At 41.9% G+C, this 23291-nt stretch overlaps 1 protein-coding gene across 10 annotated transcripts in view; it reads right to left on the bottom strand.

Annotated features, from left to right (window-relative positions):
• Positions 1-23291, bottom strand: part of EWSR1 (EWS RNA binding protein 1) — a 32445-nt gene that overhangs the window by 3855 nt on the left and 5299 nt on the right. Inside the window, exons 4-13 of one of the 10 annotated variants that reach the window (XM_074390840.1) lie at positions 22778-22904; positions 22346-22363; positions 17663-17849; positions 13785-13952; positions 9737-9948; positions 7813-7993; positions 5016-5053; positions 4444-4476; positions 4005-4123; positions 548-677 (exon numbers count right to left, since the gene is read on the bottom strand). In XM_074390840.1, the coding sequence (XP_074246941.1) occupies positions 548-677; positions 4005-4123; positions 4444-4476; positions 5016-5053; positions 7813-7993; positions 9737-9948; positions 13785-13952; positions 17663-17849; positions 22346-22363; positions 22778-22904 (1213 nt within the window). Of the gene's footprint in view, positions 1-547; positions 678-4004; positions 4124-4443; positions 4477-5015; positions 5054-5274; positions 6192-7537; positions 7614-7812; positions 7994-9736; positions 9949-13784; positions 13953-17662; positions 17850-22345; positions 22364-22777; positions 22905-23291 lie in introns of those variants that run through there. The other 9 variants (XM_074390842.1, XM_074390841.1, XM_074390843.1 and 6 more) reach the window with 9 other exon arrangements.

Raw genomic sequence — 23291 nt, 5'->3', positions numbered from 1 at the left:
AGTCTTGCTCCGTTGCCCAGCCTGGAGTGCAGTGGTGCAATCGAGCTCACTGCAACCTCCACCTCCAGGGCAAGCGATTCTCCTGCCTCAACTTTCCAAGTAGCTGGGACTACAGGTATGTGCCACCACTCCTGGCTGATTTTTGTATTTTTAGTAGAGATGGGGTTTAATTATGTTGGCCAGGCTGGTATCGAACTCCCGATCTTGTGATCCACCAGCCTCGGCCTCTCAAAAATCTTCGGATTACAGGCATGAGCCACCGTGTCCGGCCTAAAACCCTCTCAAAAGGTTTATCTTCTAATAATCTGTGCTTAGAGAAGTGTTTGCCATTTTAACCAAGGTGGATTTGTAATACTAATGCCCCAAAATAAAGGGATCTCCGAATCCAGGGTCAATGACTGAGTCCTAGAACTACTGAAGGGAGACTGGCAATCCACTCCCCCCAGGAACGGACGGAAGGTCTTCTTGCTCCTATGGTTCTCAATTTCCTCCCTCTGGCCATACTCCATAGGCGGGGAGATGAAAAATGCCACTGAGTACATCCTACCGTCAAACCACTCCACGGCAGCCTTGGCAGTAGGTGGGTCTTCATAGGATACTGTGGCATCGCCTTTGGGCTTTCCTGTTTCCTTGTCCAGGTAGATGTGGATCATGGGTTGCCCAGTTCTCTTGTTCATCTAGACACAGAACAGCACAGTTAGATATGACTAGAATATACTATTTGGGAGAAAAAAATCTAGGCAAAATCCAGGAAAAGCACCAATTTTTCACATGTAGTAAGTTACTAGAGTGTCACTGTTTCTCTAAGTTTTCCAGAATTTTAAGTTATTTTCTCCTCTACCCCTGCTGTGTTTTATCATAAAAACCAAAGTAGACTCAATGTTACAAAGTAAGCTAACAGGATAGGCCCCATTCCTTCCTTAGCCATCTTCTCCTGGTGCCTGTTTGGCGGCCCTAGCATTTTCTATGCCCAGACAGGTACCTAGTGAGCACGGCCACCTTGCAGGGGTAGTCAGGCTTTGATGCCACCACGTAACACACAACTGGCATAAAGAAAATTACCCTTAAACCATCAAGTACATTGTACAGGCTGTTAGTGGATAACAGGGATTCTTGGCTAGTCTAACACAGCCACTACTTCCTCCAGTTAGAAATAGTTTTTCAGCTGAGTATCAGATGTGGTTGACTTGAATTCAGAAGCCACCTTGTGCAAGAATCTATCCTCATGTGTACTTCTTCGTATTAAATATGCACACGATCTGTTTAGTCTGTAATTGTTTATATATCCAGTAACACTTGAGAGCAATCTATTTATAGGACTTAAAAAATTATTAACAGGATAAATGTCTGGGTGCCTCTGACTTAAAGAAAAGGAAATCAAGCCGGGCGCGGTGGCTCAAGCCTGTAATCCCAGCACTTTGGGAGGCTGAGGCGGGTGGATCACGAGGTCAAAAGATCGAGACCATCCTGGTCAACATGGTGAAACCCCGTCTCTACTAAAAATACAAAAAAAAATTAGCTGGGCATAGTGGCACGTGCCTGTAATCCCAGCTACTCAGGAAGTTGAGGCAGGAGAACTGCCTGAAACCGGGAGGCGGGGGTTGTGGTGAGCCGAGATCGTGCCATTGCACTCCAGCCTGGGTAACAAGAGCGAAACTCCGTCTCAAAAAAAAAAAAAAAAAAAAAAAAAAAGAAAAGGAAATCAAGCAAAATTGTGGTATGAATAATGTGGAAATGCATTTTTTTTGTGTGAGAGAGGGTCTCACTCTGTTGTCTAGGGTGGTCTCAAAACTCCTGGGCTTCAAGCAATCCTTGGGATCCTCCTGCCATAGCTTATCCAACGGCTGGGATTACACCTGTGAGCCAATGTACCCGGCCTGGAAATGTATTTTAACATCTTTATTTTGAAAATTTTGAATGGTAAATACTACTTTCTTAACCAGGATAAGCATTTTACTTTTGGGGTGATCTGTGCACACACATACCTACAAGTAGGGAGAAATCTCCTCACGTAAGATTTACTAAAATACCAAAATCAACTGTATCAACTGTATTTTTTTTTTTTTGAGACAGTTTTCTCTTGTGGCCAGGTTGGAGTGCAATGGGACGATCTCAGCTCACTGCAACTTGGGTTCAAGCAATTCTCCTGCCTCAGCCTTCCAAGTAGCTGGGATCACAGGCATGCGCCACCATGCCAGACTAATTTTGTATTTTTAGTAGAGATGGGGTTTCTCCATGTTGGCCAGGCTAGTCTCAAACTTCTGACCTCAGGTGATCTGCCCACCTTGGCCTCCCAAATGCTGGTATTACAGGCATGAGCCACTGCACCTGGCCATATCAACTGTATTTCTATACAACTGTAACAACCAGCATCATTTAACGAAGACCTTTAACTACAGCAACTCGAAAATAAACAAAACCATGCCGGGCGCGGTGGCTCAAGCCTGTAATCCCAGCACTTTGGGAGGCCGAGGCGGGTGGATCACGAGGTCAAGAGATCAAGACCAACCTGGTCAACATGGTGAAACCCCGTCTCTACTAAAAATACAAAAAATTAGCTGGGCATGGTGGTGCGTGCCTGTAATCCCAGCTACTCGGGAGGCTGAGGCAGGAGATTTGCCTGAACCCAGGAGATGGAGGTTGTGGTGAGCTGAGATCGCGCCATTGCACTCCAGCCTGGGTAACAAGAGCGAAACTCCGTCTCAAAAAAAAAAAAAAAATTATACAGAAGAGCAACAGCTGAAAAACAGTCAAAATCCCTGAAGAATAATATGCACTACTAGCTATTAAGAATTAGCATAAGGCCGGGCGCGGTGGCTCAAGCCTGTAATCCCAGCACTTTGGGAGGCCGAGGCGGGTGGATCACGAGGTCAAGAGATCGAGACCGTCCTGGTCAACATGGTGAAACCCCGTCTCTACTAAAAATACAAAGAATGAACTGGGCATGGTGGCGCGTGCCTGTAGTCCCAGCTACTAGGGAGGCTGAGGCAGGAGAATTGCTTGAACCCAGGAGGCGGAGGTTGCGGTGAGCCGAGATCGCGCCATTGCACTCCAGCCTGGGTAACAAGAGCGAAACTCCATCTCAAAAAAAAAAAAAAAAAAAAAAAAAAAAGAATTAGCATAGGCCGGGCGCAGTGGCTCACCCCTGTAATCCCAGCCCAGCACTTTGGGAGGCCGAGATGGGTGGATCACAAGGTCAAGAGATCGAGACCATTCTGGTCAACATGGTGAAACCCCGTCTCTACTAAAAATACAAAAAATTAGCTGGGCATGGCGGCGTGTGCCTGTAATCCCAGCTACTCAGGAGGCGGAGGTTGCGGTGAGCCGAGATCACGCCATTGCACTCCAGCCTGGGTAACAAGAGCGAAACTTCGTCTCAAAAAAAAAAAAAGCATAAAGACACAATAATTTGAGGTTGGGCGCAGTGGCTCACGCTTGTAATCCCAACACTTTGGGAGGGTAAGGTGGGAGAATCGCTTCAACCTGTGAGGCTGAGGCCAAGCAAGACTCTGTCCCCAGGGGTTGGGGAGAGAAGGCTTCGTAGGATGGCTCATGCTTGTAATCCCAGCACTTTGGGGAAGCCAAGCTGGGCAGATCACCTCAAGTCAGGAGTTCAAGACCAGCCTGACCAAGATGGTGATACCCCACCTCTACTAAAAAGACAAAATTAGCCAGATGTGGTGATGCAGGCCTGTAATCCCAGCTACGTACTTGGGAGGCTGAGGCAGGAGAATTGCTTGAACCTGGGAAGCAGAGATTGCAATGAGTCGAGATGGTGCCAAAGCACTCCAGCCTGGGCAACAAGAGTAAAACTGTCTCAAAAAATCTCATGGGTGGAATAAAGGCTTTTCTTTTCTTTTTTTTTTGGTAACAAACCGTAAGATATCCAGAAAGAAGTCAGGCAAAAGCAAACTTAAAAAACAACTCTCAACATCAATTTAATCTCTTTAAAATGCTCTGTGGTTTGAAGTTCTGCCAGATGACCTGGTTATGCTTTTACTGACCTTAACAACCCCACACTGCTTAAAGAAGTCTGCCAGATCGTCCAGAGTCACATTATCATTTAATCCTTGTACGTAAATTGCACTGTTGTCAGAATCTTCATCTGGATCTACAGGTGGGCCTTCCAGAGAAAACAAGATAGAGGGAGTTATTATCATGTATCTACAGGGGTTTCTTAATTATCTGGTCACTACAGCCCAAGAGTATTCATCATAAATCTAAGAAAACTACCAAGCGTACTAAGAAGAATGCTATGGAACTTTTGGTTTACTTTGCTTAAGGCAATTATGAGTATATGCTCACAATAAAGGATACCCCAAACTGTCCTTGACAGCAAGAAAGTCACACTGGTCTATCAGGCTGCTGAACTCTAAGCATGCATTTACCTCTGTTATCATTAATTTATAAAGCACAGTATTAAGTTCAAGAATTCAAAATTACCGAGATCAAGATCTGGTCCTTCGTCCATGGGTCCTGCCAACCAGGAAAGATCATATAAAATATTATTAGTGCACGTCTTGCAAGCTACAAACCTTACAAACACACATAGCTATCTACTATACCACCATTTGATGGGGATTCATTAAATTCAAAATGACCCGCACTGCTAAAATGGAGCAGTGCCTCTTTAACGTTTGTGAAAGGTTTGCTAGGGTTTGCTTTTTTCTTTGCTGGTTTGCTTCTAAACCATTAACCAAATACACTCTCAATGCTTATGTGCCAAATCAGTGTTAAATTTAAGTCAAAATTTTTCCTCCAAATAAACCAAATTTAAAAATTTATTCTCCCCCATATTACAGAAGCAGTTACTCAATACTTCAAGTTACCCTTTGTTTTGTAACCATAGGTTAACCTTATTACCCCTAAGACAATGCCGGCAGTACCCATTAGTCTCTTTTGTATAGATCATTTTTAAACCGCTTATGAAACTAATAAAAAAAATTATAGTTTTCTAAAAACTGACTTCATTTTTTTTTTTTAAACACTATCTATGGTAATACTCAAAAACTTACCACCAGGCTTATTGAAGCCACCTCGCTCTCCAGCGCTGCTGGGGGGATAAACGAAGAAATGAAGGCCTTTCCCTTTAAAAGCCAGTACCGCTCTGAGCCTTGGGGGGGCTCTTGGGGAAGAAGGGCACTGGCTAAACACATCTCCAAACAATGCATCTCTCTCATCTTGTCACTATGCCTTTCTTCAGGGCAGCTTGCTCAAATTTCCTCAATATACAACCTTGCTTGTCTGATTGTACACACCAGTGTGATTGGTTCCTTTCATTTCGGGGGCTGGTATTAATAGTGCAATACTTGGCAAATTAGGAAGAAAAACAGATCCCAAACACCCACCCCATCAGGTGAAAAACCGGAAGAGCTTGGTATCGAGGGGAGGAGCAAGTGGGGGTTAAGTGCTGTGATAAACCTTTCCATGTTCATAAAGGTGCACCCTCAACCTCTCCCAAAGGAGAGCCAAATGAGACCCTGGGCTTCCTAACAAGTCACAGTAAAATAAAGCAGGAAACAACCACATTAAATTCCTACAACACACATCAGAGGACGCATCCAGCCAATCTTCAGCATAAAGCCATACATCTCAGGGCACTAACAGATTTAACAATCGCTGTGAAAGGAGAATTTACAACAAATACCAAGACTCAAAGGACTGGGGGTGCAACTTTATAGACATATCAGTTAGAATAATGACTAAGGCCATGAAAAAGTACTTATTTTTAAGAGGGGAATTGGACTTTTTGGGTTAGATTTTGTTTTCTTTAGAAATAAATAAAGGCAGCTCCCCAGTGGGAGGCCCTGTGTTTTTTCTAACCAGTATTGCACCTTTAATACCTGAATATACAATTTCAAGCTGTTGCATGCAGCTTTGTTTCCTTTTAAAAGTACACACCATAAAATGTTCTCTCTCTTTAAACACAAAAGTTTACACTTTAATGTTACACAATTCTAGAGTATTATACCTCCTCTGGTTCATTACCAAACAACAAGTATGCAGTTACCAAAGTTACAGAAGGATTCCATTTATACAATGAATACATTTTGTTAAAAATATTCTATGTATATTTTTCCTCTCCATATGGACACCGTGTCTAGTCCCACTTTTCATTATGCTGCCGGCTGAGTACTGAGTACGGGTACTTTTTAAGTATTGAAGTGTATACAAGGCTCTCACTTTGTAACCTGTAGCATATAAATGCGACAAAGCATGTTAAAAAGTTTCCACGTTTAACAGCCAATGAAAATATCAAAATACTGAGGCAATGAAAAAGGGCATGTTAACAACATTGAGTGCCTTACCTGCAGAAGACACTGAAAACCATCACCACACCATATTAAAAAGGGGGAATGAGGGAATACCCCTGTTCTATCCCCACAGGATCCGACAGACTACTTCACAGTCTGCTGAAAAACCTATGGGGAAAGCCATGGTCTCTTCTACAGCTCTGAGAGAGACTTCTCACACGGAAAGGGGAGACCCCTCTACTAGCAAAGTCTAGCACAATTACTAGGATTGTATCTTCTGGAGTATTTAAATAAACTTGAAATTGTTTTAGCAATTTAAAAATACTAGGAATTCTAGGTGATTTGAGACGTGATGATAGTACTTTCAAGTGTCTATGTCTATTTTAAAACATCCAAAAAGAAGTGAAACCTTTATAATACAGTATTTTCCAAATCATAAGATTGATTTTACTTTATACCAAATCATTAATAAATTTTTGCATGTTATCAAATGACTTTCTTCCAATAAAGATTTCACTAAAGACTTTCTTAAAGTTATGCAGAATATGCAAAACAGTATCTCTTGAGTGTGAAGAGTACGTGCCAGTATGAAAGTTAAAGGTCAACTTTAATTTTCAAGTTCATTCTATTTAAAAAAGAAATGCTACTTAATTTTTCGTAGAGTAGTGGCATACCAAATGTAAATATCTAACATTCTGCATAACTTTTTTTTTTTTAAAACTAGTTTATTAGGGACAGAACACACACAGAACTAAGCCTTCTGGATTACGTTAACCACCAATACAGCTCACCTTCATCAAAGTACAGACACCAGATAGGGAAAAGGGAATGGGAGAAGGGAGGGGAAGGGCAGGCAGAGGCAGCAGGGTTATGTCATTGATCTAAACAAAGTTTTCTAAACCAGATTGTGCCATCAATCAAAATGGTCAAACCGATTTAGACTTTCAAAATCTCCAGTAGGAAGTAAGCCTATAACTATATACATTACTCTGCAAAATGCTATTGGATTTCTCTGTGTTCCATCCAAACTCTATGTATCAGGTGCACCTCAGGCTATAGTTTAAGGATTATGGAACCAAGATCTTCATTATTATGTTCAACAATTCTGAGTACAAACAGAAATTGGGGACAAACATTGTGGAAAATAGCTGCATTGCTTTTCTGCAGTATATACACCAGGTATTTCAAGACAACCACTTAAAGGCAATTAGTTAAAAACTTAGGGTCATTAGAAGGGTTGTGTGTGTTCCATCCCAAATCTATTACCCACAGAGGCTTCTCACCTCTGGAAACCATGAAGGGAACTGAAAGCTCTGGTTTCAAAACCATTCTTTGTTCTCCCCAACCCAACAAAGTATACTGGCAGGGAAAGAAAATAAACTGCCACTTAATAATGCCAGAAAGATGACATTTCCATGTTTTAGAAGATGGCTTGAGTTCAACAGATTGTCCATGGAAATGCAGAAATTAATTTCTTATGTCTTTCAGTCCCTTCTTTCCACTGAAAATCCTATGGATGAAACAAAATTAGATAAAAGGAGAAAAGGTTTGCTCTTACCCCATTCCACCGCGTCCTCCTCCCCGCCCACCTCTGCTCATGCCTCCACGATCAAATCCCCCTCTTCCCCTGCCCCGGTTATCAGGGCCACTCATGCTCCGGTTCTCTCCTGGTCCGGAAAATCCTCCAGACTCCTGCCCATAAACACCCATGCTACTGGGGTGGTCCTGTCGGAATGAACCTGAGGAAAGAGTCACATCTGTAAGCCAGGGACCAGCATTTATACCACGGCCTGATATACTTTCTCCTGGAACCACAAAACCCTCAATTGCAAGGCACTAACTAAGGCGCCATCTTCTTTACATCATGATAAAACACCCCTTAATTGGTAGGCTCTCTTAAGTTCAATGAAAACTGCTGGTTCATCATGACTGAATATCTTATATAGTTAGAAAAGCACTCTGGCTAACATATACTTTATAGGGTTCTGTATCCTAAGATGTCTCCAAAAGCAGCTTCTTTTGAACTATACTCAAGAAATGAAAACAGAGCCAGGTTTTTTACAGCTTTAGCATACTGCTAGGGGCTGAGCTCCATAAAGCAACACACTACTGCTTTCAGTTGTTAAGATATCCCCAGGCCGGGTGCAGTGGCTCAAGCCTGTAATCCCAGCACTTTGGGAGGCCGAGGCGGGTGGATCACGAGGTCAAGAGATCGAGACCATCCTGGTCAACATGGTGAAACCCCGTCTCTACTAAAAATACAAAACATTAGCTGGGCATGGTGGCGTGTGCCTGTAATCCCAGCTACTCAGGAGGCTGAGGCAGGAGAATTGCTTGAACCCAGGAGGCGGAGGTTGCGGTGAGCCGAGATCGCGCCATTGCACTCCAGCCTGGGTAATAAGGGCGAAACTCCGTCTCAAAAAAAAAAAAAAAAAAAAAAGATATCCCCATAGATGGAATATAATTTAAAAAGAGCAACAAATCCTGGTACAAACTAAATTCTGAAAATAATTTTCTTTTTGGTTACCTCTCTCCACACAAAAGAATTGCAAATATTCTGTGAGACTATTTTTTCCCCTTTCCCTTCTCTATTTTTTTTTTTTAATCTTTATTTATTTTTAAAAAGACAGCGTGTCTCACTATGTTGCCCAGGCTGGTCTCAAACTCCTGGCCTCAAGTGATTCTCCCACCTTGGCCTCCCATCAAGTGCTGGGATTACAGGTGTGAGCCACCGTGCCTGGCCTTTTCCCCGACACTAATGGATATAAAAAAACAGCAAGCAAAAAACAGCTTTTACTTGACTATCAAAATCGTAGTAGCCTGCTGCCTGCTCACTTTGCATTAATGACTGATAGGGAGGCCAAAGACAATCTTGGAATTACTCACTGCATACAACCTCCCCAAAGACAGCAGGGCTAGAAGTCTAAAACATTTTTTTCTGATCAATTACAGTTATCTCTTTTCTTTTTTTTGGTAAGGCATATTAAAAACAATTAAATTGGAAAAAAGCACTGTAATCTTTACTCTAGCTGTTAGAATGTCATGCCCTAAAGATGCATCCTGGATTCCAAAAGCAAACTATGGTACAGTATCCCCCTGTTCAAAAACTCCAAATATGGCTGGGCACAGTGGCTCATGCCTCTAATCCCAACACTATGGGAGGCTGAGGCGGGCAGATCACCAGAGGTCAAGAGGTCAAGACCAGCATGACCAACATGGTGAAACCCCATCTCTACAAAAAATACAAAAATTCACTGGGTGTGGTGGTGGGCACCTACAATCCCAGCTACTCAGGAGGCTGAGGGAGGAAAATCACTTAAACCAGGAGGCAGAGGTTGCAGTGAGCCAAGATTGCACCACTGCACTCCAGCCGTGGTGCCAAGAGTGAAACTCCATCTCAAAAACAAAAACAAAACCAAAAAAATTCACAAAAAACTCCAAACATAATCATTCTTATTTGGTTTTCTCTCTTAGCAACTCACTCTGCTGCCCGTAGCTGCTGCTCTGTTGGCTATATTGACTTGGAGCCTGGCTGTAGGATCCAGTTTGGGGTGGGTAACTAGTGGGAGGCTGCTGCCCATAGCTGCTTTGTTGACCATAGCTACTCTGCTGTCCATAGCTGCTTGGTTGCCCATAGGTGTTCTGCTGAGAGTAACTGCTTTGATCATAACTAGTCGGCTGTGTAGAGGAATAGCTGAAAGAAAGAAAGAAAAAAAAGCTTTTTAGAAAGGAAAGGCGGCTTGTTATTTCAAATCCCCTAAATAAAAGAGACATTCATAGCATGTGACACAGACATCCATAAAACAACACTTACTTTCTACACATCAACAATTTGAATTTCAAATCTGCAAATATTTTTGTATTCAGAACAATAAAACTTTAAATGAGAAGGGGAATCATTATAACAACCATCTGCACAACCTTTAAAGAGTTTCCTCTTTACTACCATTTAAAACAATGTCATTTTCAACTATATTCAAGGCAAATATGGGAGTTTAGATACTGCCTGTATTAATGCACATGTGCACTTGGGGAAGGCTGACCCAGTGAAATGGGGACTGAGAAAATGTAGAGAGAGTGAAGTGAGGCATTTAGTTCCAAGCCTGCCCGCCAATAATCTTGAGTTAACAATCCTGAAGGGATAAGGGTATGGAACATAAGAATAGCAGTTTTTCTCCTAAAGACCTGTTTTTGCTCCTTTCAATCTTTCAGACATACCTGAGTATAAAATCTAAGTATTAATAAAGGATAAGGAAACTTCAGAATGAAGATACTGTATGAAAGATAAATATTAAAATTGTTAATTACATGAGAGAAACTAATCAGATACATTCTTTCACAGAAATAAAACTTGAGAAGAATGGTAGCTCACACCTGTAATCCCAACACTTTGGGAGGCAGGGATGGGCAGATCATCTGAGGTTAGGAGTTTGAGACCAGCCTGGCCAACATGGTGAAACCCTGTCTCTACTAAAAAATGCAAAAATTAGCTGAGTATGGTGGCATGTGCCTGTAGTCCCAGCTACTCGGGAAGCTGAGGCAAGTGATTTGTTTAAACCAGGGAGGCAGAGTTGCAGTGGGCCGAGACTGCGCCACTGCATTCCAGCCTGGGTCACAGAGCAAGACTCTGTCTCAAAATATATACACACACACACACACACACACACACACATATATATATACACACATATATATATATATATAAAATAAAATAAAATTAGGCTGGGTGCAGTGGCTCATGCCTGTAATCCCAGCACTTTGGGAGGCTGAGGTGGGTAAATCATCTGAGGTTGGGAGTTTGAGACCAGCCTGACCAACAAAGAGAAACTCCCTTTCTACTAAAAATACAAAATTAGCCGGGAGTGGTGGCACATGCCTATAAACCCAGCTACTCTGGAGGCTGAGGCAGGAAAACTGCCGAAACACAGGAGGTGGACGTTGCAGTGAGACGAGATCATGCCACTGCACTCCAGCTTGGGCAACAAGAGGGAAACTCCATCTCAAAACAAAACAAAACAAAACAAACAAAAAAAAAACCACCCCCCCATCAAAAAAAAAAACCAAACTGGTATTAAGCTGTTGACAAATCATAATGAGAAACAGTAAGAACACGTATTTTTTTTTTTTTTTTTTTTTTGAGACGGAGTTTCGCTCGTTACCCAGGCTGGAGTGCAATGGCGCGATCTCGGCTCACCGCAACCTCCGCCTCCTGGGCTCAGGCAATTCTCCTGCCTCAGCCTCCTAAGTAGCTGGGATTACAGGCACGTGCCACCATGCCCAGCTAGTTTTTTGTATTTTTAATAGAGACGGGGTTTCACTATGTTGACCAGGATGGTCTCGATCTCTCGACCTCGTGATCCACCCGCCTCAGCCTCCCAAAGTGCTGGGATTACAGGCTTGAGCCACCGCGCCCGGCAGAACATGTATTTTTAAGTCTGATTAAACTATGCCAGGAAGTTCAAGGATACAGTGAGTTATGACTGTGTCACTGCAGACCAGCCTCAACAAGAGCAAGGCCGTCTCCAAACATAAACTAAGGTTCTAACATGTCACATCCCTCACCACAGCTGTATGAATTCAACAGTCTCACTGTGTATCTATCCAACTTGCCAGATTAACTGTTCTCAACACAATAGGTACGGACCTGCTCTGTGGAAGAAGAGTTGTAAGCCCTGCCCACTTTTGCTCCAAGCTGTATGGAGAAAAACCCAGTCAATTCTACTTGTTTCTAAATCTGTTCATGTCTGTTTCAAAAAGAAAAAAAATGGAGTAAGTGCAAAAAAAAAAAAAAAAAAAAAAACCCTGCTACTTGTAGCAAAAGTTAAGTTTCGGGGAACAATTCAAACAGTTTGAAAACCCAATCTAATTAAACACGGGTTAAGAAAACTTGCAGGCCAGACATGGTGGTTCATGCTTGTAACCCCATAATCCCAGTACTTTCGGAGGCCAAGATGGGAGGATCACATGAGGCCAGGAGTTGGAGACTGGCCTGGCTAACATGGTGAAACCCTGTTTCTACTAGCACTTGTAATCCCAGCTGGAGAGGATTATCCCAACTCGGGAGGCTGAAGCAGGAGAATCACTTGAACCTGGGAGGCAGCAGCTGCAATAAGCTGAGATTGTGACATTTCACTCCAGCCGGGGCAGTACGAGTGAAACTCCGTCTCAAAACAATAAAACAAAACCAAAAATTAGTCAGGCATGTAGGCGTGCGCCTGTAGTCCCAGCTGCTCATGAGGCTGAGGCATAAGAATCCCTGGGAGGCAGAGGTTACAGTGAATGGAGATCACGCCACTGCATTCCAGCCTGAGCAACAGAGTGAGACTGTCTCAAAAAGGAAAACCTGCAGTTCTTTCTCTACTTAAAAAAAAAACCAGCTGGGTGCAGTGGCTCACGAGGTCAGAAGTTGAAGACCAGCCCGGCCAAGAAGCCTTGTTGCTACTAAAAAAAAAACACCAAAGTGGGACGGGTGCTCTTGTCTGTAGTCCCATTCACTACTTTGGGAGGCTGAAGCAGGTGAAATGCTTGTGCCCAAAAGTTCAAGACCAGCCTGGGCAACAGGGTGAAACCCTATCTCTAAAAAACAAAAAAACAAAAACAAACAAACAAACAAAACCAAGAACTAGCTCGGAGTGGTGACACACACCTGCAGGTCTAGCTACCTGGGAGACTGAGGTGAGAGGACTGCTTGAGACCGTGAGGTTGAGACTACAGTGAGCTGTAATTGTGAAATGCATTCTAGCCTGGTCAACAGAGAAAGATCTTGTCTAAAAATAATAAATAAACAAACAAACAAATAAATAAAAAAGCCAGGCACGGTGGCTCATAATCCCAGCACTCTGGGAGGCCAAGGTGGGCAGATCACCTGAGGTAAGGAGTCCGAGGCCAGCCTGGCCAACATGGTGAAGCCCATCAAATACAAAAATTAGCTGGGTGTGGTGGTATGTGCCTGTAGTCCCAGCTACTCGGAGGCTGAGGCAAGAGAACTGCTTAAACCTGGGAAACGGAAGTTGCTGTGAGCCGAGATCAAGCTGCGGCACTCCAGCCTGTTGACAGAACGAGACTCCATCTCAAAATAAATAAATAAAAAGACTTGCTCCAAACATTAAAATGTTAGTGCCTAAACGAACCTTTACGCATTAGGTAACATACAAAATGATTAAGGTGAATTATAATGCCCTATACTTTACTTATGCGAACTGCATTGGAGAAGATGGCTCTTACGGTTCTATTTACATGCTTTCAGATACTTCTGCTTCTCATCCGAGTTAACTAAAACAGCAAAAGGAAGAACCTTAAAGGAAGAACCTAGAGTAATAAAAGATGTTTGTCTGTATTTAGAGAGAATAGATGCTAGCTGCCAGGCAACACCATAGGAACCTAGAACTTAGGCTTTAATGTAACTAAGTATGGTCAGACCACTTATCACTGGGACAGTCAAATAACATACCTTACCTAAAGATGTCAAAGTAAGCTGGTCAACAACCTGAAAGAAACTGTTTTGTTACTTACCACAAAAAGTAGACTGACCTGGTAGGAGGGTAGGATGGAGGTGCGGTGACTGGCTGCATAGGGTAGCTCCCAGGTACCTGGGGATAACTGTAGTTACTCTGTCCATATCCTAGGCTGGGCTGGTTGTAACCTCCTGTGCTAGATTGAGGTTGACTAGTCTCAGTGGGCTTGTTACCATCCTGCGGTCTAAGAAGAGAAATAAAAAATAAAATCAAAAAGTGACCTTTTTTTGTGGTCTGCCAAACACAAACAACAGGGTAAGAATGCTACACATCTATGAGCAATAAGCAATGTTACGATTAAGCTTGGAAACAAATACGATCCTAAAGTAAACTATCAAACCCATGTCAGTCCCACTATATTTGTGGAAGACAATGCTAAGGAAGGGGGAGAATCAATTGTATCTATAGAAGAGACATCAATATCTCCACTCATCACAGTAAGGGCTATCAACGAGTGTTTCAATACTGTGTGCTACCAGTTTAGGTGATCTGGGAGGAGTAATCTGTTAGGGAATAAATGCTTTTTCTAAGGGGACTGCTGAAGACAAGAAACTAACAATAATGTTAAGTTTTAGGTTAGAGTAACATTTACGTTAAGTCCATGGCATCATATATTTAGAGAATTTGTGGGTTTATGTTTCTCATTTATTTAAAACAGACAAGGCTAAGCATGGTGGCTCACACCTGTAATCCCAGCACTTTGGGAGGCCAAGGCAGGAGAATGGCTTGAGCCCGGAAGTTTGAGACTAGCCTGGGCAATACAGGGAGACCCCCTCCTCTACAGAAATAGAAAAAAATTAGCCAGGTATGGTAGTACACGCCTGTGGTCTCAGCCACTTGGGAGGCTGAGATGGGAGAACTGCTAGGGTGAAAGTTGCACAGCCTAGGCGACAGAGAGACACCATCTCAAAAAACAAACTGTCGGGGGCTGTGGCTCACACCTGTAATCCTAGCACTTTGGGAGGCCAAGGCAGGTGGATTGCCTGATGTCAGGAGTTCAACACCAGCCTGGCCAAACTAAGTGAAACTCTGTCTCTACAAGAAATACAAAAAATTAGCCGGGTGTGGTGGCGGGCACCTGTAATCCCAGCTACTTAAGAAGCTGAGGCAGAGGCTGCAGAGAGCCGAGATTGTGCCATTGCACTCCAGCCTGGGCCACAAGAGCAAACTCCGTCTCAAAAAAACAAAACAAAACACGACACCAACCAACAAACCAGAAAAAAAATTTCCTAAACTGGGCTGCCATAAATTAATCCAACTTTGGCTTAAAGTTTCTGTAATGGAAACACCAGAGTAAGGCAAAGAGATCCCTGCCAACACCCTGCTTGGATGAACCTGGAAGTAAATATCCCTGTTAAATGATACAAATTGATCTGATTTCCAAGGAAAAACTCCAGGAGTTTCTATTGCCTTAGCCCTAACAATTTATACCAAGGCTGCAGCACAGTGAGTTAGAGCTATTAATATTTTAAGCAAAGTCCAAAGAATCAACAGGCAGGATGGGCGCAGTGGTTCACACCTGTAACCCCAGCACTTTGGGAGGCCAACGCGGGTGAATCACTTGAGGTCAGCAGTTCATGAGCAGCCTGGCCAACATAGTGAAACCTTGTCTCTAGCAAAAATACAAAAATTAGCCGGGGATGGTGGAACACGCCTGTAGTCCCAGCTACTTGGGAGGCTGAGGCAAAAGATTTGCTTGAACCTGGGAGGCGGGCATACTCGCCACTGCATTCCAGCCTGAACAGAGCAAGACTCCATCTCAGGAAACAACCAAACAAAAACAAACAAGAAAGCCAGGAAGACAAAAGAGGATGTAAAGTACTAACTTCTCCCAAGCTGAAATGGGTCCCATGCCCCTCTTTCCAATGGGGAAAAGGAATAGCTGCCAATGATTACGATAGACAGCCATTATAAAATGGTAACAACTGGGAGAAAAAAAAAAAAAAAAAAAAAAAAAAGATGACTCATCAAAATCCAATTCACATATAAAACCCTCCAGATATGGCTTGGATATGCTGTTGCATCTGAGTATCAAATGGGACTTCATATATCTGATAACACTCTGAATGAGGCCCTTTCGGGAATGAGCCTACTGCACTCCAGCCTGGACAACAGAGTATTTTTAGTTAGTTTAACGTAACTACTGCAAAGGCTGCCTACCAAGTGGCTCTGATTACTCACTGTGCATTTTAGAAGTAATTTCAAGAGTGTCAGAGCTCGTTTCTTCCCTCTACAGCAGGTAAGTCTAGGTTAGAAATTGATTTTATCCCCTAAAATGTCTTTTCAAACCAGAATTCAATGTACCTTGAAGACTGGGTACAGAAACCACCTAAGTCACTGTCTAAAACAAAGAACTAAAATCCGTTAATAATCAATACTGTTTACCCGCTAACCAGTCATGGGGTATAAGCTCTGTTCACCCTATAGCAGGGTCCCCAATTAAGAATTTTTATTTGCCTAGTATTTAGATTATCAAGCCTCTATATAACGTAATCAACTGCTTAAACCAAGGCAGTAATGTTTGATTTCTTGGATATGGATATGTCCTTTTCAGACAATTAGGTTATAAGACCATTTCTTGACTCACATGATGCTCTACTTCCCCTTCTATCCATGTGAACTACCATGTTTTTCCCAAAGAGAAAGCAGTTACCCATTTACAGGGTCAATGAAAACGAAAGATAAAACACCAAAGTACAACTGTATTAGTTACGCTATGTGAAAAAAACACACACACACACGCAAATTAATTTTATTCTAGGTTTAAAAACAATAGCCTCCTACTACCCCAAAGGGTCATTCTGAAACCAGACAACTCTTTAATGCCATTCCTCATTTTGGCCCTGGGATGGCACCACTTTACTTTATTTTTTGAGGAGTACAGTGGCGCCATCTTGGCTCACTTAAACCTCCATCTCCCAGGTTCAAGTGATTCTCCCGTCTCATCTTCCCAAGTAGCTGGGATCATAGGCATGCGCCACCATGTCCAGCTAATTTTTGTATTTTTCGTAGAGATGGAGTTTCACCATGTTGGCCAGGCTGGTTTTGAACTCCTGACCTCAAATAATCCACCTGCCTTGGCCTCCTAAAGTGCTAGGATTAGAGGTGTGCGCCACCGCACCCAGCCGATTTCTCTGTTAAATGCAGAATATTTCTGTGGTATGTTCTAGCATATCAGTTACTGTAATGACTTTAACAACAGTGAGTATCTGAGAGTATTCGAAAGCTTTTCAACCATTAAAAAGGAACTAAATGGCCGGGAGCGGTGGCTCACACCTGTAATCCCAGCACTTTGGGAGGCCGAGGCGGGTGGATCATGAGGTCAAGAGATCGAGACCATCCTGGTCAACATGGTGAAACCCCGTCTCTACTAAAAGTACAAAAAATTAGCTGGGCATGGTGGCACGTGCCTGTAATCCCAGCTACTCAGGAGGCTGAGGCAGGAGAATTGCTTGAACCCAGGACGCGGAGGTTGCGGTGAGCTGAGATCGCGCCATTGCACTCCAGCCTGGGTAACAAGAGCGAAACTCCGTCTCAAAAAAAAAAAAAAAAAAAAGAAAGGAACGAAATTACGATTTTTATTTTTTTTATTTTTATTTTTTTTGGTGACGGAGTCTTGCTTTGTCACACAGACTGGAATACAGTGGCATGACCTTGGCTCACTGCAACCTCTGTCTCCCGGGTTCAAGCCATTCCCCGCCTCAGCTTCCCGAGTAGTTGGGATTACAGGCGCATGCCACCATGCCTGGCTAATTATTGTATTTTTTTTTAGTAGAGTAGAGACAGGGTTTCACCATCTTGGCCAGGCTCGAATCACAGATTCTCTTAAGTGAACATAGTTGCTCTCTTTCCCTCCAACATGAGACTGACGCATTAAACAGACTGTGGCCTTACCTTGTAGGTGCAGTGGCTGCTGGCTGTTGCCCATAGGCTGGATAAGCAGGCTGAGTGCCATATGCAGACTGAGCTGCGTAGGAGGCCTGGGTGGTGGTGACTGTAGCAGTGGTGGTATCATAAGCACCAGTGCCATACCCCTGGACAGGCTGGCTGTATGCCTGGGGGGCAGTTGGAGTAGTATAACCTAGAACAAAGGAGAGCTGCATCAGATTTCAGGCCCCCTCAGATATCTGCCTACTCATTATCAGAACAATTTGTAAACCACTTACTTAAAACCACCCCTTTAAATACACCCCCTTCAGCAAGAGTAGCAACAAACTAGTATTTAAAGCCTAAGTTCTCTGAATGTATCTAGTTTTTGGTAAAGCAACTGTCTCATTTGCTCTAAACCCACACCTAACAGAAGTGACATGTCATGCCACAGAAAATGGGGTTCCTTCTGCCTCCTCCTGAATAGGAGACAAGTCTGCTTTTGCCAAGTCTGTACTGATTTTGCTAGCAAGCCTTCTTAATAAGTTTCTGAACAAACTTACATACCCCAAAATACCCTCAAGCACGAATAAAATATATCCCCCAAAAAAGGTAAAAGGGAAATGACATAGCATTTTAAAATAATTATAAAATAATGGCCCAGGCACTAGTTCTAGCATTAAAACCTGTTAATTTAGGCAGTAATTAATTTAATCACTTTACTTTGGTCCCAAGCACATATCATGGGAAGCACAAGCTTCAAGAAACTAGAAATTATTTGAGCACATAAATAATAAAAATATACTATAAATTACAGTTACTTAACACAGTTTATCTTAACTTTTTTTGGTAGATTATTTAAAATTAAACTTTGATACTGCTCCAAACAAGTATGTAAAAGCTAATGTTTTCACATCACAAATGAGCTTCCTGCCTGGTATCAAGTTACTAAGCTCCACTCTTCTCTTACTTACCTACCACAAGCAAAAGAGCCTTTTCCTGCTCAGCAATATTGGAGGTAAACCCTAGAGTCCCTCTTCCCCTTCAGTATTTCACTAACCAGGTGTCAGAAAAGACCTGCTCTCACAGGTATGCTGCAAAGCAAGATGTATTCTCTCCCTAGCTCCTGCCTCTGCCAGATGAGGCAGGACCCATGCCTTTCCCTTGGGACTTGGATTTGTGAAGCATGACCAAAACTCCTAAAGTCTGCAGCTCCTAACTAGAGTCTCTTTCCTGTAAGAGGTGTTACAATGTGCTGGGCTCTTCTTTCTCATGATCAATGGGCACAATTAAGCCACGCAATAAAATCTATGATTTATACTCTGGGAGGCTAGGGTGGGAGGACTGCTTGAATTCAGGAGTTAGAGACCATACTGGGTAACACAGACCTCACCTCTACAAAAAACAAACAAAATTAGCTGGGTATGGTGGTGTGAGCCTTTAGTCCCAGCTACTTGGGAGGCTGAGGTGGGAGGACTGCTTAAGGTTGTGAGGTCAAGGCTGCAGTAAGCCAAGATCCAGCCTACGCAATAGCGACTCTACTAAAAAAAAAAAAAAAAGTTTGGTCTAAATGCCAGCATTTATATCCATCACACACAAAAAGTGTAAATCTCACAATAAAGTTTTCATGTTTAAAATAAATACTGAATCAAGACTGCTCACTTTAGTTAAGATTTAGGGCTTTAAAGTGTCCTCACATACTGGCCAAAAACAACTATAAGCTTCTTTTTGTACAACCATCTTTTGTAGCACAGAGTATAACACTCTTCCTTCTCCACCTGAAGGGAAATTCTGAATTTAATTATACACAGAGACAGTAACTTCCTCGTCAAAACTGCTGGGTTAAAATGTATATGAAACTATACACAGTTTCAGAAAACAGTAAGTCCTAAGCAATAAGTTTTTGAGTTGGCGTGTTGTTCATCTGAACTGATATACTGATAAATATATATATATATAAAAATATATATATTTTTTTGGCAGAATCCTAACGTTAACCATGTAAGGCATTCATTTATTTAAATTTAACTAAAGTCTCATACCATCTACCCTACTGCTGTTTGTACACAGATTACTCCCCGCTACACGAGAATCTGTAAGATTTACAAGGAGGGCAACTAAAAAAACAAAAAACTAAAAGTGATCGGGGCAATAACTTATGTTACAAAACTATACAGCAACAGTTAAGGCCTTGTCATGCTAAGGATTATAGCAACAGACACTGGGTTAACAAATAATCTTTTAATTAATCTGTAGTACCCACAAAAGCAGCCAAGCAAAATGAACAAAAACCAACAAAGCAAAATGATTTAATGACCAAAAAAAGACCAATGACAAAAAAAAAAAAAAAAAAAAAAAAAAAAAGAAAACACACCCACGTGTTGACAACTTGAAGGAAAAAGGTGGTAAGAAACATTATACAGATCAACCAAAATTTTTGTTCAACAGTAAAAAAGTTTTTAAGAATTCCACTGAACTGACATTTATATAGCTCTCTTCTAAAGTTTAATTTTTAAAAATCCTAGAAGAGGCTGGGTGTGGCCACTCATGCCTATAATCCCAGCACTTTGGGAGGCCAAGGCAGATGAATCATTTCAGGTTAGGAGTTTGAGACCAGCCTGGCCAACAGGGTGAAACCCCATCTCTACTAAAATACAAAAATTTGCTGGGCATGGTGGTGAATGCCTGTAATCCCAGCTACTCGGGAGGGTGAGGCAGGAGAATAGCTTGAATCTGGGAGGCGGAGGTTGCAGTGAGCTGAGATTGTGCCATTGCACTCCTCCTGCCTGGGCAACAGCAAGACTCTCTCTCAAAAAAAAAAAAAAAAAAAAAAAAAAAATCCTAGAAGAGAACAGTGTATTTTAATCTATTTCCTCCAATGATTATCTGGTTGATTTTTTTTTGAGAGATAGTCTCGCTCTGTTGCCTAGGCTGGAGTACAATGGTGCAGTCTCAGCTCACTGCAGCCTCCATCTCCCAGGTTCAAGCGATTCTCCTGCCTCAGCCTCCCGAGTAACTGGGATTACAGGTATTCGCCACCCTGTCCAGCTAATTTTTGTATTGTTAGTAGAGATGAGGTTTCATCATGTTGGCCAGGATGGTCTCCATCTCCTGACCTCATGATCTGCCCACCTTGACCTCCCAAAGTGCTAGGATTACAGGCGTGACCCATGGCACTTGGACCCAATGATTTTTATGTGTAAAGGCAGCCTGATGTGAGGAAAAAAACAGTGTATGTGCTTGAACCCACTCACTACCTATTAGGCTCCCACTCAGTTTTGTCACTGAACTCCAACCTGGGCAAAAGAGCAAAACTCCCTGTATATATATATAAAAAAAATCCTAGAAGAGAACAGTGTATTTTTATCTATTCCCGCCAATGATTACCCAATGACTTTTTTTTTTTTTTTTTTTTGAGATAGAGTCTCGCTCTGCCTTTGCTCATTAGGCTTAATTTTGATTTTTATAACCCAAAAGTTTTTGAAAAGATTAAGGGAGATAAGAAGTCACCCTATAAACTGTGAATTCTATACAAATTAGTATTAAGTGCAATCTAGCTCACCAAAGCTACTAGTCTCTATATTAGGGTGACCTGTACTTTTCAGGCCCACAGTCATGATGGAGCTTTCTCAACCAATGACAATATGATACATGGCTCTAGAGAACCATTACATCACTCCATGGCATCCCAGTAAAATGATCTAAGGAATCCAAAGGCTAGATCTAGCCACATGTTCACACCATACTTGTTTTTAAAAAATACCTTTAATACATGAAGTTTATTTCACAATTTCCAAATTCTATGCTAAAAAATCCAAACTGCCTAATTTTAGTTCCAGCTCTTTCTTCCCACAGCTGCAATTACCACCACCAGAAAGTTTAGATAAACATTTCCCATCCTATTTGAGAAACACCCTAGATAGGTTACAAAGTACCTCACATCAAAATCAGGACACTGGTACTCAATGAGATAAATTACAGATAGGGTTTTCCCCTTACTAGACTATATATAATTCGGAGAACTAAAGATAGTTTGAAAGTAAGAGCTCTGACACATTTAGGACTTTATTAAACAGTCTTTTACAATAGCAATAGTAAAGGGGGAAGTAGAGAGCCTGAAACATTTCACAGCACTAAACATAAAAAAATTATTATAGATTTTTCATGTATCCCACCCGACCTCAGTATCAGAATACAATTTCTTCTAATTCTTCGAATGATTTATTTTTTAGTTTCTTGGAATGCTATTCTATGTATTCAAGACATACCATGGATTAAAATAATTCATAACACTTAAAACAGAAAATAAAATGTGTCTGGACTAGAAACCAACCAATAGACAAACATGATACATGCAGGGTGGCAGTCTGCTCCTCTAAATAAATCTGATCATGCAATCTATCCTTCAGGGAACAGGGGAAAATCAGCTGGGGAGAAATCATCTGAAATACCCTTGGGAAGGTAAACAACTATTATTAAGGCTTGAAACAAAGTAGTATTAAATAAGAAAACCTTTCCCAAAATCAAATAAAGAATAGGACATGGATCTGCAAATGGCACCTGAAGCAGTTTTTCATTAGCACCTTGCTGTGTGTGATGTTAGAAAGTTTGGTGGGGGTTAAACAAATGAAAACACCTGAAGGGTTAACATTACAGGGTTAGACAAGATGGAAAGCATTTCCCATGCAAGAATGAGCAGGATAGTCAAACCTGTACTGGTCCCTTCTACTGTGGAAAGCACAAAACAAAAAGTAGAGGGTACACTATCAGATGAAGCAAACATGTGAAAACCAGATTGATTTTTAAGCAGCTCAATTTAAGAAGGCTCACTCTTACTCAGTATTTAGCGTTAGCACAATCTTTTACATAGTCTCCATTTTGTTGTGAGATTATTTATACACTGTATCAAACAGAAAGTTCTTTTCTCTCTTAGAATTTATCCCACCCACATTGTATCAGAGATCTCTCAAGACTGGAAGGGAAGGGAAGGGAAGAAAAAAAAAAATACCTCTTCCTAAGAATAAAGGATTCCCAAGATGCCAAGGTATGGACCAGAATATACATCCAAAAGCAGGACTAACAAACTTCTTAGCCAATGCCCTAGCCAATACGACCCAAAAATCTCCCCAAGGCAGGCCTTACCAGTGGGAGGCTGTCCATAAGAAGTTGCATAGGCGGTCTGCCCGTAAGTTGCAGTGGTCTGAGCCTGGGTATAGCTAACATCAGTGGGCTGTCCATAGGTTCCATAGCTTTGTTGCCCATATGCCTGCTCCAAAAAAAAAGAAAACAAGAACTTCATATATGAACTTTTGTATTTTAGCAATCAAATGAACTGATATCTAAGTTTCTAAACTGGAGAACCAAAATCAAAATTATTGCTTTCTAGAAGATTTTAAAAAAACAGACAAATAATCACAGTATCACAAATGTTTGTTATCCTTTACCTAATTCACTCATATTATGGTAAAGTTAGGTACAAAAAAGTTCATTAGATAAGTAGGCAATGTCATTCACAGCTTCTCAAAGGGGGGAAAAAAAGACAGGCAAAAACTCAGTTAACCATACATGAGATTAACAAGACACTTAAGGGAAGAGCAGTGAGGGGGGTATTAGCTGCCAGCACTTGGTGTAGCACAGCTGTAGTGATTGGAAACAA

Source organism: Saimiri boliviensis, chromosome 21, assembly GCF_048565385.1.
Source record: "Saimiri boliviensis isolate mSaiBol1 chromosome 21, mSaiBol1.pri, whole genome shotgun sequence".
NCBI lineage: Eukaryota > Metazoa > Chordata > Mammalia > Primates > Cebidae > Saimiri > Saimiri boliviensis.
The sequence above is the reverse complement of the archived record's forward strand: the minus strand, read 5'-3'. Positions and strand labels throughout refer to the sequence as shown.